The sequence below is a fragment of the Ictidomys tridecemlineatus genome, chromosome 1 (assembly GCF_052094955.1).
Source record: "Ictidomys tridecemlineatus isolate mIctTri1 chromosome 1, mIctTri1.hap1, whole genome shotgun sequence".
NCBI lineage: Eukaryota > Metazoa > Chordata > Mammalia > Rodentia > Sciuridae > Ictidomys > Ictidomys tridecemlineatus.
Genome location: NC_135477.1, coordinates 24,846,934 through 24,871,477, shown reverse-complemented (window position 1 = coordinate 24,871,477; position 24,544 = coordinate 24,846,934). Strand labels below are relative to the sequence as shown.

Sequence of the window (24,544 nt, the reverse complement as noted above, 5' to 3'; positions counted from 1 at the left end):
TGCGTGGGGCGCTGGGTTCAATCCTCAGCACCACATATAAAATAAAATAAAAATGTTGTGACCACCGAAAAACTAAAAAATAAATATTAAAAAATTCTCTCTCTTTAAAAAAAAAAAAAGAATAGTGTTACTTCAGACTGGGACAGTGGCTCAGTGGTAGCACACTTGCCTTGCATGTGTGAGGCACTGGGTTCGATTCTCGGCACCATGTATAAATAAATAAAAGATCTATCAACAAACTAAGGGAAAAATATTTTAAAAAAAGAATAGTGTTACCTCATGTAATAGGATGGAAGTGGAGATGCAAAAGTGATTCCAGGTTAGCCATTACCTCCTGGATTATAGGGGATGGAAGCAGAAGGACCTTAAGAACCACAGGCCTAAGAGAACCTCCTTTTGAGACATTAGCCAGGCCCTATGCCTCTTCTCATCCTCTTTTTCAGTCTATTGAGAACCTGCCCAGTGTATTTGGAAGCAACCCTAAAGCTCATATTGCTGCCAAGACAGTATTCCATTTGGCCCATCGTCATGGTGATATCCTGCGGGAGGGATGGAAGAATATCATGGAGGCCATGCTGCAGCTCTTTCGAGCCCAACTGTTACCCAAGGCTATGGTGGAGGTAATTCTTGGTAGACTAGTCAACAACAACAAAGAGCCTCAGCATTCGATATTGTTCATGTATATCAAACTGGTTGAGGGTAGCATTGGGCCTGATACCTGCCAAAGCTCCTTAGGAACACCTCAAATGTAATAACACAGATCTTGGGGGTAGCAATAAAGGAAGACTGGTGGAAGCCATTGCCAGTCACCACTTGGAAGGGTACAATAGTGTAGGGGCAGGAAGAAAGCTAGAGAACTTTACTTGGAGGGCAAGAAATGTAAAGACCATATGGAAAGAAATTATTCTTGACCTGCTTTCCCAGGTAGAAGATTTTGTGGATCCCAATGGCAAGATCTCTTTACAGAGGGAGGAGACACCATCAAACCGGTAAGAGCAGACCAGAGGTTGAGGACTTACAGAGGGAGGATCAGAACTTTGGGACTTACCAGGACATGTACCCCTTCTCCTATAGAGGAGAGTCAACAGTACTGAGCTTCGTGAGCTGGCTGACATTGAGTGGTCCTGAGCAGTCAAGCATGCGGGGCCCATCCACTGAGAACCAAGAAGCCAAGAGAGTTGCCTTAGACTGTATCAAGGTACCTTCCTGACTGTCCCTTGTGAGAAAGCCTAGACCTTCCCTCCTGGACAGATGTGGTCCTGTGAATGGAAGAATAGAAACATGCAGGGTCCCTTATGTTCTCTTTAGAGACCAGTGGATTCTACCCTGTCTTCCTGTCTCTTGGAGATATTTTCTTTCCTTCAGCCCTTTGTCACAGACCTCGCTCTCTCTTGCATTCCCTCTAGCAATGTGACCCAGAAAAGATGATCACAGAAAGCAAGTTTCTCCAGCTGGAATCACTGCAGGAGCTCATGAAGGTAAGGATGAAAAAAAGGAAAGAGATAGAAGAACTTTCTGGGTCTGGGAGGGGTGACAGGTCAGTGGTGTGTGCTTTAGTTTCTGTTGGGAGAGAGCCAGTGGCTGCCTTCTCCTCCATGCCTTCTTTCCTACTGCTGTTCCTCTCCAGGCTCTGGTCTCAGTGACACCAGATGAAGAGACATATGATGAAGAAGATGCTGCTTTCTGTCTAGAGATGCTGCTAAGGATTGTGTTAGAGAACAGGTAGGGGAAAGCAGGTGAGGGAAGTCTTTAGGCAGACCCTTGGCTCATGGGATAGAAGCCATCTTGCTTGGTGGGCTCTGGGAACAATAAACAGTAGGGGGGAAGTTTGCTCACTCAGCTGTCTGCTTAGGATATGGGACCAATGAGCCATGAAAGGCCTATGAAACTTATTGTCCAATGGCCCCTCCAACTTAGATGATCCTCATTCCTTATGTTCTCTGTAGGGACCGAGTAGGCTGTGTTTGGCAGACTGTTAGAGACCATCTATACCACCTCTGTGTCCAGGCCCAAGATTTCTGCTTCCTTGTGGAACGGGCAGTGGTTGGGTTGCTGCGCCTGGCCATTCGGCTGTTACGGAGAGAAGAGATCAGTGGGCAGGTAAATAATACATTCGGGAGGGTGAGTAGTTATGCAAGGGACGGAAGCCACAGTGTCAGTTTTGAATACAACCTAAGACAGAGTGTACTAATTAAAAGGCTGGTGCAATCTAACAAGTAGTATTAGAAGTGAGCCTGGAACGTCCTTTGGCGTGAAGCTAATGCCCTGTACCTCTGTAGGCTCCTCTGAGTCTTTGCAGAGTTGGACTGCTGCTGCTTTGTAGCATTCTGAGCCCTATATCTGGTTTTCTGACCTTCCTGAGATCTCTTGGCTGAACTACAAAAAAAAAGCATAGAACTAATTTGTGAGTTTAGTAATACACAAAAATTAATTATATTTCCACAGGAACATAATAAAAGCTGAAATTTAAAATGTAATATCTTATAAAAGATAAGTGCTCTAAATAATGTGAAATACTTAGATATATACCTAATAAAATATGTATAGGATTTGTATCATGTAAATTACAAAATGCTAATCAAAGAAGACCTAAATAAATGAAGAGGCCATACCATGTTCATGGATTAGAAGATTCAACATACTGAAGATATAAGTTCTTCCCAAATCAATCTAGTTCGATGCAGCTCCTATAAAAATCCCAGCAGGGTTTTTTGTAGATATAGACAAGCTTATCTAAAATTTAGATGGAAAGGCCCTAGAATAGCTATTTATGCAAAGAATAAAATGAAAGGAATCATTCTTATCTGATACTATGAATTTATTCTATGGCTATGATAGTCAAGAATGTGTAATATGGTGGAGGAATAGATACACCGATCAATGGAACAGAATAGAAAACTCAGAAACAGACAAATATGTTCAACTTATTTTCTTACCAAGGTGTAACAATTCAGTGGAGGAAGGATACTGAAGGGAGGGATTGAAATCCATGATACTCGGCACCACATATAAATAAATGAATAAAATAAAGGTCCATCAACAATTTAAAAAAATGTTTAAGTAAATAAATAAATAAAATGATTGGAAAAAAAGACTGTGTATCTTTAAAAAAAAAAAAAAGGCTAGTATCTAAAACATAAAATCCAAAACATAAGAGTGACAAAACAATCCAATCAGAAAATGGGCTAAAGATAGGACCAGTCATTTCACTGAAGAAGTGCAATTAAAACCTTAATAAGATATAACTACATACTTATCAGAACAGTTGAAGTAAAAAAAAAAAAAGTAACAATACCAAATGCTTACAAGAATGCAGAGGAACTGGATAATTCATACATTGCTGGTGGAGATGTGAAATAGTGTAGCTAATCTGTTGATAGTTTCTTATAAAACCAAATATGGGGCTGGGGTTGTGGCTTAGTGGCAGAGTGCTTGTCTCACACATTTAAAAAAGAACAACAGACCATTCCTGAGATGAATATGGTGCAAAACAATATATGATTAAATTGTCAGGTGTTCTAAAAAAAAAAAAAAAAAGAAAAATGCAGTTACCATACAACCCAGCAATTGCACTCTTGAGCATTTATCCCAGAAAAATGAAGCTTATTTTATCATAAAAACATGTACATGAATGTTCATGAAAGTCTTATTTTTATTACCCAAAAACTGGAATCAGCCTAGGTGATTTTCAATAAATAAACTGTTACACACACACACATAGCGTGGCATACTGTTAAGCAGTGTAAGCAACAGACTGTTGACTAATGCATGTAATAACTTGGAAGAAACTCCAGAGAATTATACTGAGTGAAAAGCCCAGCTCAAAAGGTTATATACTGCGGCTGGGGTTGTAGCTCAGTGGTAGAGCACTTACTTAGCATGTGTGAGGCCCTGGGTTCGATACTCAGCACCACATAAAACTAAATAAACAAAATAAAGATATTGTGTCCATCTACAACTAAAAATATTTTTTAAAAAGGTTATATACTAAGTATGTAATCTAAGGCTCCATCTCAGAGTTTGATTCATTCATAACATTTTTCTTCTTTTTGGGTTTATCTTAAGAAAACAATTTGGGGCTGGAATTGTGGCTCAGTGGTAGAGCGCTTGCCTAGCATGGGTGGGACCTGGGTTCGCTCCTCAGTACCACATAAAAATAAAGGCATTGTGTTGTGTCCATCTACACCTAAAAAAAAAGTTCTCTATGAACTGTAAGTATTCCTTAAATGTGCCAAATTGCCTGGGTTAATTTTTTTATTTGGTAGTAGGTTTAGTCAACACTGAATTATAGCATAGGAAAATGTATATATGGATTTTTAGTTATAAGAATCTTTAATAGGGGCTGGGGATGTGGCTCAAGCGGTAGCGCGCTCGCCTGGCGTGCGTGCGGCCCGGGTTCGATCCTCAGCACCACATACCAACAAAGATGTTGTGTTCACCGAGAACTGAAAAATAAATATTAAAAAAAAAAAAATTCTCTCTCTCTCTCTCCCCTCTCTCACTCTCTCTTTAAAAAAAAAAAAAGAATCTTTAATAAAATGATAATGTAAGAAACTTTAAAAAAAAAAAAAAAAGGTTATACACTAACCAGCTATGTGGAGCACATCTGTAATCCCAGAGATTCAGGAGGCTGAGGCAAGAGGATAGAAATTTCAAAGCCAACCTCAGCAACTTAGTGAGACTCTGTCTTATAATAAAAAATAGAAAGGGCTGGGGATGTAGCACAGTGGTAAAGTGTCCCTGTGTTCAATCCCCAGTATAAAAAAAAAAAAAAAGTTTTATACCATATAATTTCATTTATATAACTTTTGGACTTAGAGAATTTTAGAAGTTGGATACAGATTGCTAGGAGATAAGAATGAGGAAGGAAAAAAGAGGAGACGTATAAAAGTACTGCGTGAGGGATCTCATGGTATAGAAACTATTCAGTATAACTTAACTTGTGGTGGATACACAAAACTATACAGGTGGTCTGTGGGTTCCCTGGCGCTGAGATAGGAGGACTGCGAGTTCAAGACCAGCCTCAGCAACTTAGCAAGGGCCTAAGCTATTAGTGAGACCCCATCTCAAAAAGGGTTGTGGATATGGTTCAGGCAAACCCAGGATTGCCCCTGGGTTCAATCCTCAGTGCAGATGGCAAACTTATGTAGAATTTGATGCACACACACACATACATATGAATACAAGAAAACTAGGGAAATACAAATAAGACAAGACCAGCAGCAGTGCCTTAAGTTGGGTCCCAGCTAAACAGGCTGATGGGAAATGAAACTAAACAGGAAGCAATGTGCCCCCTCCCCATTTCATGCTCCTAACCCTCATTCCAGGTGCTGCTCTCCCTGCGCATCTTGCTACTGATGAAGCCCAGTGTGCTATCCAGAGTCAGTCACCAGGTTGCATACGGACTCCATGAACTTCTTAAGACCAATGCAGCCAACATCCACTCCAGTGATGACTGGGCCACCCTCTTTACACTGCTCGAATGCATCGGCTCAGGGGTGAAGCCTCCAGCAGCTCTGCAGGCCACAGCCAGTACTGATGCACCTGATGCTGGTAAGCCTTTTCCCACAGAAATACTCCCTGATGGATAAACAGCTATGGCCCCAGGAGTTTGGATAGGAAAACAAAACAAGTTATTGCCATTCAGCCAATCAAACATGCCTGGCTTTCTGCTATCTGCTTCAAGAATTTCCAGTGCCCACTTACCAGTACCAACAAATTGAATCATATGGAGGCAAGGAGGTAAGGCAAAGGGCTAAGCAGCAGGCTGCTTATTGTCCTGAGGACCATTTTCCCAGAAATTGTTCTCACTACCATCCCCTTTCCCTGACAGCTATTACTAGATATCATAGAAGCCCAAATTAGCCCATTTCCCCTATTTGGTCAAGAGAGAAGTTGTCCAGGCTTCAGCCCTCTGTTGACATGGCTGAAAATGAGCCAGGCCAGAGAGAGGGAAGGCCAGGCCTCAATACCTTTCTTCTGAGAGCCTAAATTATCCTTTGTCCCAGTGTCCCATCTCCACCTTGACTCTGCCCTTTTCTCTGCCTGGCTTAGGGGCCCAGTCAGACAGTGAGCTCCCATCCTATCATCAAAATGATGTGAGCCTGGACCGAGGGTACACTTCTGACTCAGAGGTCTACACAGACCATGGCAGACCTGGCAAAATACACCGATCAGCCACAGATGCTGATGTAGTCAACAGCGGTTGGTTGGTGGTAAGTGAAGAGGGTATGTGCAACGGATGAGTCTTCCCTCCTGGTTCTGTGAGAAAGATTCCTGGTCCTCTGAGAAGGCATCCAGAGGTGAATAGGGTTCAAGCCTGGTCCCCATCTTGTATCCTGTGTACTTTACAGGTGGGAAAGGATGACATTGATAACTCCAAGCCAGGACCAGGGCCCAGCCGGCCAGGCCCTTCACCCCTGGTCAATCAGTATAGTCTAACAGTAGGTCTGGACCTGGGGCCACATGACACTAAGTCTCTGCTTAAGTGTGTGGAATCACTGTCCTTCATTGTACGTGACGCTGCCCACATCACCCCTGACAACTTTGAGCTGTGCGTCAAGACTCTCCGTATCTTTGTGGAGGCCAGTCTGAATGGCGGTAGGTCACCTGGTGAAGGGGCAGTGGGGATTGGCCATGCAAATATACAGGGGAAAAGGGCAGGGAATCTCTGAAATGTGACCTGGGTCTGGCTCTGCTCAGGGTGCAAGTCCCAGGAGAAACGTAGCAAGAGTCATAAATATGACAGCAAGGGGAACCGCTTCAAGAAGAAATCTAAGGAGGGTTCAATGCTTCGGCGACCTAGAACCTCCAGCCAACACACTACTCGGGGTGGGCACAGTGATGATGACGAGGATGAAGGCGTGCCTGCCAGCTACCACACTGTGTCTTTACAGGTCAGTCAGGACGTAAGTATGGCACCCTTTACTTCCTCTCCTCCCCTGCCCCTGAGACTGGGAGACAGGGTGGGGCTGGGGAAAGCCAGAGCTGAGAGGGGAAGGGTCTGTGTATCCTGCCCAGGCCCTCAATTACTACCTCTACAATATTCCCCTTATCCAACACCCCCTGTATACCTTTGCTTGCTTAAAATTAATTTTAAATTAAGGTTTACTTATTTTTTGAATAGGTAATATATGCACATGATACAAAGTTCAAAAGGTATAAAAGGGTAAACTGATAAAAGTAAGTTGCCATTCCATTCCTGTCCCTAGCCACCAAGTTCCTCTCACTAAAGGCAACCATTGTACCAGTTTCTTGTCTGTTCTTCCAGAGTTATTCTGTGTCTACTCAAGGCATGTAAAATTGATCTTATGAGTTGACTAATAAATGAAGAAACAATTGCCTTAGCCAGAATAACTTTAGAAAGTGATGAAAATAATCCAGTACTGCCAAAAAGAAAACAGAAAAGAGTGATGAAAATAAAAAGTATTAAATTTGGCCACTTACTCTTGCCCAGTGAAAGCCTCTGAGCCAGAGGTTTGCTTTAGTTTTAAAATGAGATTAACAAAAACAAGGCTTTCTGAGTCATTGGAAAGTATAAAATAGAATTGAAACAAAAATATCTTTCTTGCTGTGAATCTGTGCGCTAAATCTTAGTCTGCACATCTCCTAAAGCCTGTTCTACCCTGAGCAACTTCTGACTAAGAAACAATGAAGACTGGAGCAACCAGCCCATCAAGTTGAGGCAAAGGGAGTAGCAAAAAGGGTTAGAGTGTGGCATAACTAATGCTAGGGGCCCCTTGAGGACTCAGTCAGGGACAGGGGTTGGGAAAGGGGGTCCCACTAGACCTAACCCCACTCATATCCTGCCCTCTCCTGTGATCCCAGTTGCTAGACCTGATGCACACTCTGCACACACGGGCAGCCTCTATCTACAGCTCATGGGCAGAAGAGCAGCGCCACCTGGAGACAGGTGGCCGGAAGATCGAAGCTGATTCAAGGACCCTCTGGGCCCACTGCTGGTGCCCCTTACTTCAGGGTAATCTGGGGGAGCAGGCAGGGTAGGGCAGAGATGGTGCTGGAGCTTGGGGAGCACAATACCGACTGCCTGAAGGATCCTGACCCTGTTCTTGCTCTCAGGCATTGCCTGCCTATGCTGTGATGCCCGGCGCCAGGTGCGGATGCAGGCACTAACCTATCTACAGCGAGCACTACTGGTACATGACCTGCAAAAGCTAGATGCCCTGGAATGGGAATCCTGTTTTAATAAGGTAAGGACTTCATACTGGTCTTAAAATTCAAATTGTAAGGCAAGAAGAACTAGGTAACCTGAAGAGCCCCATGATCTATACTCAGCCTCTTTCGTACCTTCTTTGCTGTTCTGTGCCCGTCACACAGCACTGGTTTCCTTTGAGCAGAGCTTCCAACTGATCTGGCTATGGTGACATCAGATATTTACTCTCCAGGTACTGTTTCCACTACTGACCAAGCTCTTGGAGAACATCAGCCCAGCAGATGTGGGTGGAATGGAGGAGACCCGGATGAGGGCTTCCACGCTGCTTTCAAAGGTATGGCTCACCATCCAATACCTCCTACTCTCCCCACACTTACATTTTTCCAAGGGGGGAAGCCAGAGCTTTTGGTAGGACTTGGTGCTCAGGAGCCCTAGAATGGAAATTCAGAAGAACCCAGGGACTCAGGAGAATTCTGAATTTCACAGCAATGTCTAATCTAAGATTCCCATGCAAGATGGGGCAGGTCTGCCTCCCAGCCTTGGAGAGGGGTGCAGAGGGTTCCTATACTACCCTTGGCTAAAAGGGACTGGTGGGCCATAGGTCTTCCTGCAGCATCTATCTCCACTGCTGTCACTCTCCACCTTTGCGGCCCTCTGGCTCACCATCCTAGACTTCATGGACAAGTACATGCATGCAGGCTCCAGTGATTTACTGGTAAGTTCTACCTCAGCTCAACTCCATTGCCCACTTCCTCTCCCACCTCCTGGGAAGTCTTGCTATCTCCTCCTTGGAAGCTGCCTTCCCATGCCTCTTTCCTGTTCTCATGATCCTGCTGCTGCCTGCAGTCAGAGGCCATCCCTGAATCTCTAAAGAACATGCTCCTGGTGATGGACACAGCAGAGATTTTCCACAGTGCAGATACACGAGGAGGTAGTCCCTCTGCCCTCTGGGAGATCACCTGGGAGCGCATTGACTGCTTTCTGCCACACCTACGTGATGAGCTCTTCAAGCAGACTGTCATTCAAGGTAGGGGCCCCAGCCCAGTCTTACTAAAGAGTCCCCAAAGCTAAATTCATTCTCTGTGTCCTGAGAAGACTGATAGGTAGCCAGGCCTCTGCTAGAAGGAAAACACTAAGAGTGGCCGTCTGTATTCTCTGCCTACCCTAGATCCCATGCCCACAGAGCCTCATGGCCCAAAATCTCTGGCCTCAGCCCACCTGACTCCTGCTGCTGGTGACCCCAGAACACCTGGACACCCACCTCCCCCAGAAATACCCTCAGAGCTTGGGGCCTGTGGTGAGTCCCTCTGGGCTAGTGTATCAGTTTGACAGGAAGCAAGAGGCCAAAGAGGAGGCCCAGGATAGCTTGGGGTTGCTGCTAAGCACTGAGTGGGAGCCAGAGGAAGGAGACAACCCAAGAATCCGATTTACCTGCTCTTGCTCTGAGAAATGGCAGGACCAAATAATCTGTGCTGAGATAGTCTGCCTGTTTCAGATAGTAAGGTTTGGAGAAGAGGGCTAGGTCAGTGGGTTGGAATAAATATGCAAAGGCTGCCTTTCAGGGATTCTAGTAAAGATCAGACCAAGATTAACCTTATGAGAACTTCAGCAAAGGAGATGAAGGGTAGAAGTAGGGTAGCCAAACATTGAAATGAGTTTTGAGGGGAGACTTCTAACTTTTTAGACTGCAAATTTGAAGGAAACCAGCTGGTTTGGTAAGCCAGCTGAGGAGTATGAGAATTGCCCCTTGCCAATAAGAGTCTGATTGCAGCCATCTTGCTTTCTTTATAGACTTGGAGAAGCCAGAGGGCCCCCGAGCCACCAACAGCAGCTCCCCTGGATCACCGGTGTCCTCTAGTCCCAGCAGGCTTAGCCCTACCCCAGATGGGCCTCCCACTCTGGCTCAGCCCCCACTGATCTTGCAGCCCTTGGCTTCCCCACTACAGGTGGGCGTGCCACCCATGACTCTGCCTATTATCCTTAACCCTGCACTCATAGAGGCCACCTCTCCAGTTCCTCTCCTGGCTACACCCCGCCCTACAGACCCCATACCCACCTCCGAGGTCAACTAAATAAAGCAGGTCCCTTAGAGATCAGGACTATATATCCCACCAGACTATTCCCACCCTGCTTCCACCTGTCTCAGGGCCATAAACTTTTCAGGCCCAATCCAAGCTGCCATCGCTGCCACTTGGATGGGGAAATGAACTTTTATAGCCCATGCTGGGACCCAATTCAGGCTACAGGACCTTCTTCCCCTTTTGCTCTCCATTCCTGAGGATCCAACCTGAGAGTACTGTAGTCTCTGTCTCCAGCCTGGCAGCTCTGAGTAGGCACTGCTGTGTCAACCCTGAAGTGCCCACCATGTGCCCCTCCTGCCCAGGTCAGCCATTGAGAGCCAAGCCCAACCACTCTGCACTTTGTTTCCCTCTCCCAGCCCATTCCCATCAGCCCTGGACCACCTCTTCCAATTCTTCCTCTTGTATTAATTGGTGGATCAGTTTGGAGAGTTGATTGGTACCATGGTGGGTGGGCAGGTGGGGTTGGATGAGAGGACTGCCCACAGGAGCATGTACATATGGAAAAACAATGACAACAATGGACTTTTTATGATGTAATAAATGTCTTAGTACCAACACCACTGCCTTTCCCTCTGGTTTCCTTCTTGAACTTGTGAGTCAGGACACCTTGTTATTGTGATGTACAGGGCTTGGGCCTTGGTGGACAGAGGTAAAGTGAGGCTGAGCCTACCAATAATCTGGCCCTCAGACATCAGTCAGATGCCAAGACTGGGGTCAGGATTCCTTCACCACTGTTGTTGCCCCCCCACTGCCATATTATTGTGCTCTTAGCAGAGAGATGCCAGAGCAGTTCCACATCTACTCGAAGAGACACCTGAGATAGCCAGCTGGGTTCATGGAAGGTTAATCGGAGCTGAGCTGTAATTTTTCAGAAGTCTTCCTTAGATGGGCCCTACCCAAGAACAGGAAGAAGCAGAAGGAACTTAAGAGGTAGAGGGGTATCTTGCCTGCAGCTGCAGTCATGTTCTGGGCAGTATCATTCATTCTGACCCCAAACTGAAAAGGGACAATTTTTGCCTGCCCCACAGCCTCCATCCAGCCCAGTCAGTGCAGCATGACAGGAGTGCCCCTGCACTTCTTGCCCTTTGCATGGCAGTAAGACAGGAGTGTGCATGGGCCAGGCAATGTGGCTGTGCTCGCCAAGGCACTAGGGTGAAGCAGCTACATCATTTTGGTTTTCTGCAGAATGATGCCTGCCCCTTCTGGGGGTCACAGAGTGAGACAACTACCACTTGGATGGGGAAATGAACTTTTATAGCCCTTGCTGGGACCCACTTCAGACTGTGGGACCTTCTTCCCCTTCTGCTCTCCATTCCTGAGGGTCCAACCTGAGAGTACACTCAGGTATCACCTGTAGTCTCTGTCTCCAGCCTGGCATCTCTGAGTAGGCACTTCTGTGTCAACCCTGCAGTGCCCACCATGGGAAAGTAATAGCATAGCTTGGAGGGAATACTGGTCTTAATGATGTCCAGAGAGCTGGGCACCGTAATCTCAGCACATGCCAGTAATCCCAGCAACTTGGGAGGCTGAAGCAAGAAGATCACAAGTTTGAACCAGCCTGGGCACTTGGCTAGATCCTATCTCAAAAGAGTAAGGGGTCACTCACACGTGACATTGGGGCCCACCTGGCTATATGGCCCTTCACTTGGGCTTCCCTTTGCTCAGCACTTTCACATTGACAGGAGTTTGGACCTCTTAAGTTCCTCACTTAAATGTAGAAAAGGGCCCCTTAGAAATGGGAACCACCTGGGGCTGGGGTTGAACCTCAGTGTTAAGGTGCTTGCTCAGCATGTATGAGACACTGGGTTCAATTCTCAGCACCGCATATAAATAATAAAATTAAGTCCATCAACATCTAAAAATACATTTTTAAAAAAGAAAGAAAGAAAAGAAATGGGAACCACTTGATGTAGAAAAATACTAAGATGTGAGACCTGGATGTACTTCCTTCTTATCCAGGTCCAGACTATACCTGGTTTTTATGCTAACCAGAAGCCTTACTCAACCCTGCCCCTGGGAAAATTAGGAGAGAGAGAAGGCTCTATAGATAAGAAAAGAAAAGCTGAATCTATGGCTAGTAGGACACTAGGACCCTTGCTCAGCTACAATATCTCTGTTTCCCCATCTTAACCCCACAGGCTCTGCCTTTAAAACTTCCATGGTCATACTATAAACAAAGAAATTGGGCTGGGGATATAGCTCAGTTGGTAGAGTACTTACTCACATGTACAAGGCCCTGGGTTCAATCCCCAGCAAAAAAAAAAAAAAAAAAACAACTCTGTGTTCCTCCATTAGTCCTACAAATTAGGAAGATGGTGTAACTACAAACTGATTCCCTGCTGGGAAGCAAAAACATTGGGCAGAAGTCTTGTTTGGTTATTAAAAGAGCAACGAATACATGTACAACTCATTATTGACGATCTTCTCTCTTAGAAGGCAGAGGCAGCTACAAAGGAAGCTTACGCTCAGGCCTTCATTCTGACCAATAAGGAAGAATACCCTAGGGATATGGAAGTGACAAAACTTTGGGGGAAGTAATAGCATAGTTTGGAGGGAATACTGGTCTTAATGATGTCCAGAGGAGCGGGGCACAGTGGCACATGCCAATAATCCCAGCAACTTGGGAGGCTGAGGCAAGATCACAAGTTTGAGACCAACCTGGGCACTTGGTTAGATCCTATCTCAAAAATTTTTATTTTTATTTTTTTTAAGAGAGAGTGTGTGTGAGAGAGAGAGAGTTTTTTAATGTTTTATTTTTTAGTTTTCAGCAGACACAACATCTTTGTTTGTATGTGGTGCTGAGGATTGAACCCGGGCCGCTGGCATGCCAGGCAAGCACGCTACCGCTTGAGCCAAATCCCCAGCCCCTCAAAAATTTTTAAAAGGGCTGGAGTTGTAGCTCAGTGGGAGAGTGCTTTTCTAGGATGCATGAGGCCCTGTGTTCAAACCCCAGTACCACACCAAAAAAAAAAAAAATGCTCCATGACCTAAGACCCTCATGCAGAGAACTGACATTGCTAGAAAACAGCAAACAGGCTATTAGAAGTAATTTCTCCTGGGGCTGGGGTTGTCATTCAGTAGTAGGGTGCTTGCCTAGCATGTGTGAGGCACTGGGTTTGATTCTCAGCACCGCATATAAATAAATAAAGGTCCATTGACAATAAAAAATATTTTTAAAAAAAAGTAATTTCGGGGCTGGGGTTGTGGCTCAGTGGTAGAGTACTTTCCTAGCATGTGTGAGGCACTGGGTTCGATTCTCAGCACCACGTATAAATAAAGAAAATAAATGTCCATCAACAACTAAAAATATATATATTTTTAAAAAAAGTAATTTCATCTCTTAAAGATGAGGCCAAGCCCATCTGTAAGGAGTTGGGAATCAAAACTCAGGTTTGGCTCACATTTTTTCATGTTCTTTCCTAAGTAGCAGAAGTGTGATGGTTTGGTGCAGATACCCTTCAGAACTGACAGATATTCTGTAGCTTCTTGTGAGATATATGAAGTTGACCAGCCAGAGAAAAAGGCTATCACCTTATAAATTCAGTTTAGTTGGAGTCTATTGGTGAATGAATGGAGCAAATTTGTGGTGCATCTACTCTGGGCCAGGCATCATGCTAGGATTGAGTGAAGAAACAGATGATCCTTAGGTTGAAAATTAGTGGAACAAATAAGTTTCTTAAGTTCAGATAGATGAGACTATCCCAACTGACAACTATCTACTGTTAAAAGTTGGAATATAACAAACTAACATTATTCCATTTAAGAATCTATTTTGCTGAGCGTGGTGGCACATGCCTGTAATCCCAGCAGCTAGGGAGCTGAGCCAGGAGTATCTCGAGTTCAAAGTCAGCCTTAGCAAAAGCGAGAAACTATGCAACTCAGAGAGACCCTGTCTCTAAATAAAATACAAAAAAAGGCTGGGGATGTGGCTCAGTGGTTGAGTGCCCCTGAGTTCAATCCCCGGTACCCATTCCCCCAAAAAATATCTGTTTTACCATGTAAATGTTGTAGACAAATCCTAAATTTCAGCACCATTCGGTATTCTCTTTAGAGGTCCACTATAAAGTGGAAAGACCTACTTTGTTTTATACAAAATTTAGGGGGAAAACTTCATCCCTGGAAGCAAGAGACTGGTTTCCATCTTGGTTCTGACCCTTTCTAGCTATGTGTTTGGCCATGTTACTTCACCTCTATGAGCCTTAACTTCATCAGTAAAGTAAAGGTAATACAAGCATCACTGATCTGAAATTGACAATAATTTAAGATTTTGGAGCAGTTTAGATTTTGAGATTAGGGGATGCTCTGAAACACTTCTGGTTTCAAGCATTTTTATATAAGGGATACCCAATCTATGTATTTTCGTGCTATATTGGGAGGGAAGAATAAGAGCTTACACTAATGTACTCTAACATTATATTCGCTGTCAAGATGAAGAGGAAGAAAAGTAATAGGAAATGAAGAGCCCAAATCAAGAACCATAATCAAGAACCTCTTTGTGCCAAGCCAGTAAATTGCATCCTTAAGAAAGTCAGAAATAGCTGGTGGCACACCTGTAATCCCAGTGACTTGGGAGGTTGAGACAGGAGGATCTCGAATTCAAAGACAGCCTCAGCAAAAGCGAAGTACTAAGCCACTCAATGAGACACTATCTCTTAACTAAAATAAAAAATAGGGCTGGGAGGTGACTCAGTGGTCTAGTGCCCTTGATTTCAATCCCCAGTACCGCCCCCCACCCACAAAAAAAGGTCAGAGACATGTTGCAGAAGTTAGGGACAGCAAGAGGGCCCAGAAATTGTCCATTATTCCATTACAAGTCTAAGAGAGGACTGACTACTGTAGAAATGAAGATAATTTAAGGCACCTTCAAAAGAGAAGAAACTCTTTAAGAGAAGAAACAACCAGAGAGGTCCAGTCCTGAGTGGGACTTAGTGAATTCCTGTTGTGATCTTTCTGCTGCTAGATGTGTTCAAATGGAAGTTAAAAAGTATACAAGAGATCATTTTCTACATCAGAGATGAGATTGAGCTATTTAGATTTGGGCTATTTTTTCAATTTTAATTTATTATTTATTTATTTATATTTTTTTTAAAGAGAGAGAATTTTTTTAATATTTATTTTTTAGTTTTTGGCAGACACAACATCTTTGTTTGTATGTGGTACTGAGGATCGAACCTGGCCGAACGCATGCCAGGCGAGGGCGCTACCGCCTGAGCCACATCCCCAGCCCTATTTATTTATTTATTTATTTATTTTTGTACCAGGGAGTGAATTCAGGGGCATTCGACCACTGAGCCACATCCCCAGCCCTTTTATTTTTTTTAATATTTATTTTTTAGTTTTAGGCGGACACAACATCTTTCTTTGTATGTGGTGCTGAGGATCAAACGCATGCCAGGCGAGTGCGCTACCGCTTGAGCCACATCCCCAGCCCGACACATCTTAATTTTATAGGATCAAATTTAGCGCCCCGCACACGCCAGGAGAGCGCGCTACCGCCTGAGCTACATCCCGAGCCCCATCTCCAGCCCTTTTAAAAACAAATATTTATTTTTTAGTTGTAGTTGGACACAATAGCTTTAATCTACTTATTTATGTGGTGCTGAGGATCGAACCCAGGGCCTCGCATGTCTGGTGAGCGCTCTACTGCTGAGCCACAACCCAGCGCCCCCAGCCCTTTTTTTTTATATTTTATTTAGAGACAGGGACTCACTGAGTTGCTTAGCGCCTCATTTTTGCTGAGGCTGGCTTTGAACTCGAAATCCTCCTGTCTCAGCCTCCTGAGCCGCTGGGATTACAGGCGTGCGCAACCGGCCGGTTCAATTCTAATATTATTGATCTGTGTGGTGGATGAAAGAGGCCTGGGTCTCCTAGGTAAAAATTTCCTATCTCTCTCCGAGCGCAGAGTTATCGAACAGGTCAGCGTGAAAACCTGGTCCGCTATGGACCTGCCACGTAGATTTAAGTTTTGGGCTCAGTCTCCCTTCATAAAACAGAAAGTCTCAGCCTCTGGAGCCGCTGGGATTACAGGCGTGCCTTTAGAGGATTAGAGGAGGAGCCTTCGGGCCCTGTACAAAGTCTCCTAGTGACTCCAGAGAGGCCGCCAGATGGCGCCCTGGGTCTGACCACAAAGTCAACTTCCTTCCTCTTCCCCTAACTTCCCAGCAGTCGGCCCGGCTCCGGGCGCGGGACCGGAGGGTTGGGACCAGCCGGTTTCCCCTCGGGGTTCCCCAGCTTCAGAGGTAGCCACGCGTTAAGAGTAGCAAAAGCCCAGTACCAGCCGGGACTCTCGGCTGTCTAGGGCAAGCCTGGGCGGGTGAAGAGAACCGAGCCCCGTAGCCCTCGGCTGGGAGAGGTGCTAGGTCACCGGTCCTGGCAGGGGCTAGCCCTCCGGCCAGAGCTTGCACCAGGTGGGCAGTCACCCCTACTCCCCGCCCAGCCCAAACCTTTCCGCTCTGAGAGGCGCGCCTGGGTCGCTCTTGGTTGGCTGCGAGAGTCCCAGAGTTAAAACTTTCAGCCAATAAAAAGGTGCCAGAGGCGTGACGCACGGAAACGTCACGGGAATTCCCCCCTCCGGGGGGCGGAAAAGGGGCTTTCCCCGTTGGTGTCCTGGTAACTGGAGTAGTGTCTCCACCCGTCCGAGGCGGGTCGGACGCTAATAGTAGCCGGAACCAGAGTCGTCGCCACGGTGAGTGGCCGGGTTAAGACCCTTGGGTAGCTAGGATACCGGGGTGGGGGGGCCTGTGGGAGGAGGCAGGAGGGTAGGCCGTTAGGTGACCGAGTCCCAGATCTGGAGAGCAGCAGACGCATGCATCCAGAAAGCGCCGACGCAAACAAAACGCACAGGTACACGTCGACATCCTTGTTCAAACATACGCAGACCGGTACGTAATCTTGCACTTGTGCAGGCACGAATACAGCAGTGTCTTTACAGTCGAACTCGCGCACACATGCACAAGCATACATGCTCATCTGTGCACCAATGCCTGGACACACACACTTCATTCACAACCTCCTAAACATGTCATCCGTATCTTACACATCTAGCCATGCACTGACATTTACCTACACTGAGAAGCTCAGGAACTCACCTGTTTAGATATGCTCACTTGTACATGCATGTTGACACCCTGCACATAATATGAATCTGAGCATTTGGGCCGAAACACACTTGTATCCCTGTGATGGAGACACATACATGTAGTCCATATGGCTGTGCTGGGGTCGAAGATGTGCAGGGATCGGCCTGGGCACCAGGAACAAGTGCAGCTTGGGAATCTAGGCAGCTGAGACATTCGCGGAGAGGGAGAGAAACCTATCCCAAGGAGACACCTTTCCCATACCCTGCAGCCCAGAGTCACGTTCTCGGGGCAGTACCCTAGGGCCCCCAACTGGGAAGAACCCCCGCCTACAGGTCATTCGAAGAGGAGGCCTTCCGACAGCAGGAATGTCCCCCCAAAAGCCCCTGGGGTGAATCAGCCGTGGCCTCCCTCCTGGCAGAAAATCCCAAGGTTACTCCAAGCCAGAGGAGCGCGGGACGGGGTGGGGCGGACCTGGACTCAGACTGAGCCTCTCGGGCCGCGAAAGACCTTCTGTCCGCGGCGCCTGCCCTGGAGGGAGGAGGAGACCTAACCCCCATCAGGGGTTGCCCGGTTCTCGGTGCCCTTTGCAGGTGGACAGGCAGTCGGCGCCCACAGCCTGTGAGAGCCTCCAGCCCCTCCCGCCCCGGGGGCGGGACCATTGGCGTCATTTCCAGGCCCGCCCCCTCCGGCCCCGCCTCCTCTGGTATTTTCGGGACTTTCCTAAACTGCTCTAACTTTCTGCCCCTTCCCTGGCCAAGCCCAGCTCCGGATCTCGCTCTCCACCGGATCTTACCCGCCACACCCGGACAGGCGACCCGAGGAGATCGGACCCTCCCCCAAATCTGGGCACCCCTTTTCCTCCCACCCCTATCCTGATTTATTCCCTACCCGCCACCCCCCCCCGTCACCCCCCCCACACACACACCTTAGGCGGGAGCCTAAAACTCTGAGAAGCAAAACCAGGGGCCGAAGCCACCAGACAGAGCCGGGCCTAGCCCAGAGACATGGACAGTTGCTACGACCCAGTGAGTCACGCTGCCTGGCCCTGAAGGCAGCCGGTGCCCCCAGTGTCTGTCTTTCCTCGGGAGCCGCTCAGTTCCCTTACGTTTGTGTGTCCTCAGCTCGCTTGTCAGTCTGATCACCTGTCTGCAAGCTGCTTAGGTTTGAAGCTGGGAGGTGGGAGGGTTCTGGGATGGAGCAAAATCAGCCATTTCCAATCTGTCTCCAAACCAGGGTCTGGATGGTATTGCTGAATATGATGATTTCAAATTCAGTCCCTCCGTTGTGGAACCCAAGGAGCCAGTCCCCGAGACAGGTTAGTAAGTCAGCTAACCTCCCCTTGTGTTAGAGGGAGGAGAAGGAAGAGCATGTGCCCTCTGCCTGGATAACATGCTAGAAAATCCTAGTTTAACAAGGTCCCTCTGTCCCCAGCTGATGGCCCCTACCTGGTGATTGTGGAACAGCCTAAGCAAGTGAGTGAGCAAAAAGGATGGTGTGGGATGGCTTCAACTTGAGGGCAAGTGGGGTAGCTATAGTGGGTGGACTTGGGGCCCAGGGATCAGTGTCCAAGGAAGCCATTGTGGTTTGGATGGTGGTTGCTGTTGATCACAGTGGGGGTGCTTCTGGTTCAGGGTAGACATAACTGATTATTATGGTCACTGCTGGCCAGAAGTGTGGCTACCTAGGATGGTCTCTCCTGATTACAATGTCACTCTGGACTTTCAGCGTGGCTTCCGATTTCGATATGGCTGTGAAGGTCCTTCTCATGGAGGCCTGCCTGGTGCCTCAAGTGAGAAGGGACGGAAAACCTATCCCACTGTCAAGGTAAGCTAGGATGATGCTGGAGGGTAGGCTGAGACAGCATGTTGGGGCATTACTGACAGCTGTCTTCCCCACTCAGATCTGTAACTACGAGGGCCCTGCCAAGATTGAGGTGGACCTGGTAACACACAGTGACCCACCTCGTGCTCATGCCCACAGCCTGGTGGGCAAGCAGTGCTCAGAGCTGGGAGTCTGTGCTGTCTCTGTGGGGCCCAAGGACATGACTGCCCAGTAAGTGTCCCCTAGCCCTGGTCCCCTCTAGGATGGCCCCTTGTTGCCTGCCAATCCTAGGCCCCAGCCCATTTCTGTGTGCTTAGCATCTGACAAAGGGGGGAGGCTTAGGTTGGCCCAAGAACCAGAGGGCCCAAGTATTAACAAGAATAACTTCCTTGAGGAAGTAGGGCTATGTTAAGCCTGGCAGTGAGAAGGCTGCCTCAGAAGGAAAGAAATGCATGGGCAAAGGCCTCTGACTCCTCCTCCTCTCCAGATTCAATAACCTGGGTGTCCTGCATGTGACCAAGAAGAATATGATGGAGATTATGATACAAAAACTTCAGAGGCAGAGGCTCCGCTCCAGGCCCCACGGTCTTACAGGTATGGAGGCAGGGAGAATCATGGAAACTACTCAAAGAAGGAGCAGGGAAGAGGAGGAACCTAGTGGTTACACATATGCTCACTACCCAGAGGCTGAGCGTCGGGAGCTGGAGCAGGAGGCCAAAGAGCTGAAGAAAGTGATGGATCTGAGTATTGTGCGTCTACGCTTCTCTGCCTTCCTTCGAGCCAGTGATGGCTCTTTTTCCCTTCCCCTGAAGCCAGTTATCTCCCAGCCCATCCATGACAGTAGTAAGTATCCTAACTGGTGCCAGGCCTGGGTGCCAGAGGGAGCATAAGGGACATTGTCAAGCTATAGAGTCAAACAAACCTTGGTTTGAACCTGGTCCTGCCACATATAAGCTAAATGGTCTTGAGCAACTCATTTTTTCTTCTGAGTGTTGCTTCCATCTTTGGTAAATGAGAGGACATTAGTAATTCCTGTACCTCCTGAGTTGTCAAGATAATAACCCTAAAGCCCCTGGCTCCATCAGTCTGGCATTATATCACCTAATCTATTTCCCACCTCATAGAATCTCCAGGGGCCTCAAACCTGAAGATTTCTCGAATGGACAAGACAGCGGGCTCTGTACGGGGTGGAGATGAAGTTTATCTGCTTTGTGACAAGGTGCAGAAAGGTGAGGCTGGAGCCTAAACTGGGAATTAGGGACACTGAGTTCTAGCCTGAGGATCAGAGCAGGTCCAGGATAAATGGCTGTGAAGGTTCTCCCAGAAACTATGGTCAAGCTTCACTTTTCCTGTAGATGACATTGAGGTTCGGTTCTATGAGGATGATGAGAATGGATGGCAGGCCTTTGGGGACTTCTCTCCCACAGATGTTCATAAACAGGTACTTAGGGATCAGGGCCTGGGCTAGGGGATGAACTAGGCAAAGGCCTGACTGACACCCTGTGTTGTCCCCCACCCTCTCAGTATGCCATTGTGTTCCGGACACCTCCCTATCACAAGATGAAGATTGAGCGGCCTGTAACGGTGTTCCTACAACTGAAACGCAAGCGTGGAGGGGATGTATCTGACTCCAAACAGTTCACCTATTATCCTCTGGTGGAAGGTGGAACTGGGCTTGAGGATCCTATGGGACTGGGCTGGGCTGGAGGGTTCCCAAGAGGTGATTTCTAGGAGCCAGTCTGAGTACTTTTGAAAAAAGAGACCCTAAGGCATGATCCTTGAACTAGAGATTTAACATTTGTTTGCCTTTGCCCCCAGACAAGGAGGAGGTGCAGCGGAAGCGGAGGAAGGCATTGCCTACCTTCTCCCAGCCCTTTGGAGGTGGCTCGCACATGGGTGGAGGCTCTGGGGGCTCTGCTGGGGGTTATGGAGGAGCTGGAGGAGGAGGTGAGGGGTGCTGAAGGCTGAAGAGGTGTGGAGGGGATAGGGATGGGGGGGAAGAAATGGTGGGGAAGAAACTGGGGAGAGTCCTGGCTGGTGCCCGCTCCCCACAGCCCTGCCTGTACCCACAGGTGGCAGCCTCGGCTTTTTCCCCTCCTCCTTGGCCTACAGCCCCTACCAGTCCGGCGCAGCCCCAATGGGCTGCTACCCGGGCGGCGGGGGCGGGGCGCAGATGGCCTCCTCCTCGCCGGGTGTGGATGCTATGGAGGAAGCGGCAGAGCCAAGCGCGCCCCCTGGAAACCCAGAGGGCGAACCACAGGCTCCAAACGCCCTGCTACGAGGTATGGCCTCCAAAATGTGAACGGTCGGGACGCCGGGGCTGGAGACCAATCATGCATCCTACCATGCCCCCTGTCACCCCCAGCTCGGGAGTACAACGCGCGCCTGTTTGGCCTGACGCAGCGCAGCGCCCAAGCCTTGCTCGACTACGGCGTCACGGCGGACGCCCGCGCGCTGTTGGCGGGACAGCGCCACCTGCTGATGGCTCAGGACGAGAACGGAGACACGTAGGCGGCTAGAGGGCGGGCCGAGGCCGGGCTTCCTAGGGTCTGGGATTTATCACCCCTGATGCAAGGTCGTGGTGTGGGAGCAAGAAAGGGATCTGCAAAGAGCTGGCCCCTGGAGTTGAAAAGACCAGAATTCAGGTTCTGCGAATTTCACTGCAAATCTCACTATTTGCTAGTTCTGCTAGGTACTTACCCTTTCCAAACTTCAGTTTTGTCCTCTGAGGAAGGGACAAATAATAGCCATTATTTACCTAAAAAAGTGCAGAGAAGGATTAAGTTCAGGTACAGCGATGTCCTTGGAGATATTTTGGGTTCAACAAGCCCCAGCCAGAGAGACTAGGAAAGAAGTGGTGGGGTTTTGAGGGCAGATAATCCTGAGTGGCTGGGCTTGCTAAGCCAGAGTTACTCTTCAACCCCAAGGCCGCTGCACCTGGCAATCATCCACGGGCAGACCAGTGTCATTGAGCAGATAGCCCATGTCATCTACCATGCCCAGCACCTCGGTGTTGTCAACCTCACCAACCACCTGCACCAGGTGAGGGGGCACCTACTGGTGAGGGAGTAGTAGTTGGAAGGCAGGTGGGTCTAAGCTGGCTTGGCCCTGACTCACCCTGACTTTTCCTCAGACACCCCTGCACCTGGCAGTGATAACTGGACAGACAAGGGTGGTGAGCTTTCTGCTACAGGTGGGTGCAGACCCTGCACTGCTGGATCGCCATGGAGACTCAGCCATTCACCTGGCACTGCGGGCAGGTGCTGGAGCCCCAAACCTGTTGCAAGCACTGCTGCACAGTGGAGCTCCCACTGTGCCCCAGCTATTACATATGCCTGATTTTGAGGGTAAGTTCCCCACCAACTCCAAACTTGGAGGGTAGAGGTGAAGACCAATGAGGGTGTCTTGCAAGTGGACATTAGGTGCTGAGACTGGCTCATCAGGGCTAATCTTGAGGCCACTTTGGGATCACAGCTAGACTGATATCCTGCATTTCCAGGACTGTATCCAGTACACCTGGCAGTTCGTGCCCGAAGCCCTGAGTGCCTGGATCTGCTGGTGGACAATGGAGCTGAAGTGGAGGCTGCAGAGCGACAGGGAGGCCGAACAGCACTGCATCTAGCCACCGAGATGGAGGAGCTGGGGTTGGTTACACATCTGGTCACCAAGGTGGGAACGAGGATTGTGGAAGGGGTAGAGCCAAGATTGCAGGGAGATTGAGAATGATGATGAGGTGTGTGGGAAGGGTCAGTCAACTGAACCATGCTGGGGTCCACTTTCTTGCACCCCACAGCTCCATGCCAATGTGAACGCCCGCACCTTTGCTGGAAACACACCCCTACACCTGGCAGCTGGACTGGGATCCCCAACTCTTACCCGTCTCCTTCTAAAGGCTGGTCAGTCTCACCCATAGAGGCATATGAACAGGGCAAGGGGAGGAAAAGGGTGCTCCTAGTACCCTCATTTTGTATTTCTTAAGGTAGGCCCCCATTGTCCCACCGGATGACTGCCTTCCTTCCCCAGGTGCTGACATTCACGCAGAAAATGAGGAGCCTCTGTGCCCACTGCCCTCACCTCCCACCTCTGGAAGCGACTCAGATTCCGAGGGACCTGAGAGGGACATCCAGAGCAGCTTCCGGGGCCACACACCTCTTGACCTCACACGCAGCACCAAGGTGAGGCTATTCTGGCACTGGAAGTAACTAACAAAGCGCCAGGTACTTCCTAGGCTTGGGAATGGGGCTCAGAGTGTGGACTTCCAGGTAGCTAGGCTTAAGAGTAGGATGGGAAGTAGTCAAAACTATCTCCCCAGGTGAAGACCTTGCTGCTTAATGCTGCTCAGAACATCATGGAGCCCCCCCTGACCCCACCCAGCCCTGCAGGTAAGGTCTCACAGATATTCCCAGGCCCCAGGAGCATCTTAACAGGGGTCTTCTCCTTCAAAACCTCTGAAGGAGGGTTCTTCCTTTCCATCTTCTGTCCCAGTGGCCTTGACTGTCAGGTTTCCAGGGGAAAGGTGGTGTCCAGGTATCTGTCTCTGCCCATATCTGGAGGCAACTGACATGTTTATATCTGTGCCCCATCAGGACCAGGGCTGTCACTTGGGGAGACAGCCTTACAGAATCTGGAGCAGCTGCTAGATGGGCCGGAAGCCCAGGGTAGCTGGGCAGAGCTGGCAGAGCGGCTAGGACTGCGCAGTCTAGTTGACACATACCGGAAGACAGCTTCACCCAGTGGCAGCCTCCTGCGCAGTTATAAGGTGGGACAATCTATACTCTCTCCCAGCCCCCATATGCTTTCCCCATCTCAGAGCCCAGATGATTCCTTGGCCCCTGAGCTCCCCACCCTAATGCCATAAGCATGATTCAAACCTCCTGTCTCTTCCTTCTCCTCAGCTGGCTGGTGGTGACTTGTCAGGTCTGCTGGATGCCCTGTCTGACATGGGTCTAGATGAAGGAGTGCGACTGCTAAGAGGTCCTGAGACCCGAGAAAAGCTGCCTAGCACAGGTAAAGGGGGCCAGCCTGGAAGATGGAGCTGGGTCTGCAGGGTGGGAGGCCTGAGCCTTTGACTTGCCCCCGTTCCTTTCCCTGTGTCCCTCCAGCAGAAGTGAAGGAAGACAGTGCATATGGGAGCCAGTCAGTGGAACAGGAGGCAGAGAAGCTGGGCCCACCCCCTGAGCCACCAGGAGGGCTCTGCCATGGGCACCCCCAGCCTCAGGTGCACTGAACTGCCACCTGCCCTTCAGCCCTCTTCCTGAACTTCTCTGTACAGCATCCCTATCTAGTCCAAATCTTATTTAACACCCCATGCCCACACCTCAGTTGGAGCAAATAAAAGATTCTCTGGGAGGACCCCCTTCCCATCTTATGGCAGCCCCCAGTGTGACTCT

The 24,544-nt window shown here is 48.4% G+C and overlaps 2 protein-coding genes across 16 annotated transcripts in view; both read left to right on the top strand.

The window, feature by feature from the left end:
• Gbf1 (golgi brefeldin A resistant guanine nucleotide exchange factor 1) overlaps positions 1-10,811 on the top strand; it is a 125,228-nt gene extending 114,417 nt beyond the window's left edge. For 5 of the 11 annotated variants that reach the window (XM_005333630.3, XM_078019605.1, XM_021731857.3 and 2 more), the window contains 17 exons: positions 444-620; positions 925-989; positions 1,075-1,198; positions 1,407-1,478; positions 1,628-1,722; positions 1,947-2,100; positions 5,328-5,553; positions 6,055-6,215; positions 6,354-6,600; positions 6,703-6,908; positions 7,828-7,978; positions 8,080-8,210; positions 8,406-8,507; positions 8,775-8,888; positions 9,020-9,200; positions 9,342-9,470; positions 9,965-10,811. In XM_005333630.3, coding sequence (XP_005333687.1) covers positions 444-620; positions 925-989; positions 1,075-1,198; positions 1,407-1,478; positions 1,628-1,722; positions 1,947-2,100; positions 5,328-5,553; positions 6,055-6,215; positions 6,354-6,600; positions 6,703-6,908; positions 7,828-7,978; positions 8,080-8,210; positions 8,406-8,507; positions 8,775-8,888; positions 9,020-9,200; positions 9,342-9,470; positions 9,965-10,245 — 2,616 coding nt within the window. In that variant the 3' untranslated portion in view covers positions 10,246-10,811. Of the gene's footprint in view, positions 1-443; positions 621-924; positions 990-1,074; positions 1,199-1,406; positions 1,479-1,627; positions 1,723-1,946; positions 2,101-5,327; positions 5,554-6,054; positions 6,216-6,353; positions 6,601-6,702; positions 6,909-7,126; positions 7,408-7,827; positions 7,979-8,079; positions 8,211-8,405; positions 8,508-8,774; positions 8,889-9,019; positions 9,201-9,341; positions 9,471-9,964 lie in introns of those variants that run through there. The other 6 variants (XM_021731858.3, XM_005333631.3, XM_040273642.2 and 3 more) reach the window with 5 other exon arrangements.
• Positions 10,812-16,840: 6,029 nt separating this feature from the next.
• Nfkb2 (nuclear factor kappa B subunit 2) lies at positions 16,841-24,527 on the top strand. 5 transcript variants are annotated; one of them, XM_078020337.1, is made up of 23 exons: positions 16,841-16,939; positions 17,602-18,358; positions 18,567-18,648; positions 18,765-18,805; positions 19,059-19,157; positions 19,234-19,385; positions 19,642-19,748; positions 19,839-19,997; positions 20,279-20,383; positions 20,510-20,595; positions 20,679-20,874; positions 20,973-21,101; positions 21,227-21,436; positions 21,520-21,661; positions 22,082-22,196; positions 22,288-22,501; positions 22,654-22,823; positions 22,948-23,050; positions 23,178-23,329; positions 23,467-23,536; positions 23,741-23,913; positions 24,050-24,161; positions 24,257-24,527. In XM_078020337.1, exons 2-23 carry the CDS (start codon positions 18,338-18,340, stop codon positions 24,379-24,381), a joined length of 2,763 nt encoding a protein of 920 aa, XP_077876463.1. In that variant the 5' UTR covers positions 16,841-16,939; positions 17,602-18,337; the 3' UTR covers positions 24,382-24,527. The 5 variants fall into 5 exon arrangements, with proteins under 5 accessions (XP_077876463.1, XP_005333685.1, XP_013217567.1 ...); XM_005333628.4 differs by having other exon boundaries at positions 16,843-16,939; positions 20,679-20,817; XM_013362113.3 differs by having other exon boundaries at positions 16,843-16,939; positions 24,260-24,527.
• The last annotated feature ends 17 nt before the right edge of the window (positions 24,528-24,544 follow it).

Coding starts and splice junctions, on each gene's coding strand:
- Nfkb2 (XM_078020337.1), top strand. CDS start 18,338: ATGGACAGTTGCTACGACCCA. Junction 23,537..23,740: donor GACCCCACCCAGCCCTGCAG/GTAAGGTCTCAC, acceptor GTGCCCCATCAG/GACCAGGGCTGTCACTTGGG. Junction 24,162..24,256: donor AGAAAAGCTGCCTAGCACAG/GTAAAGGGGGCC, acceptor GTGTCCCTCCAG/CAGAAGTGAAGGAAGACAGT.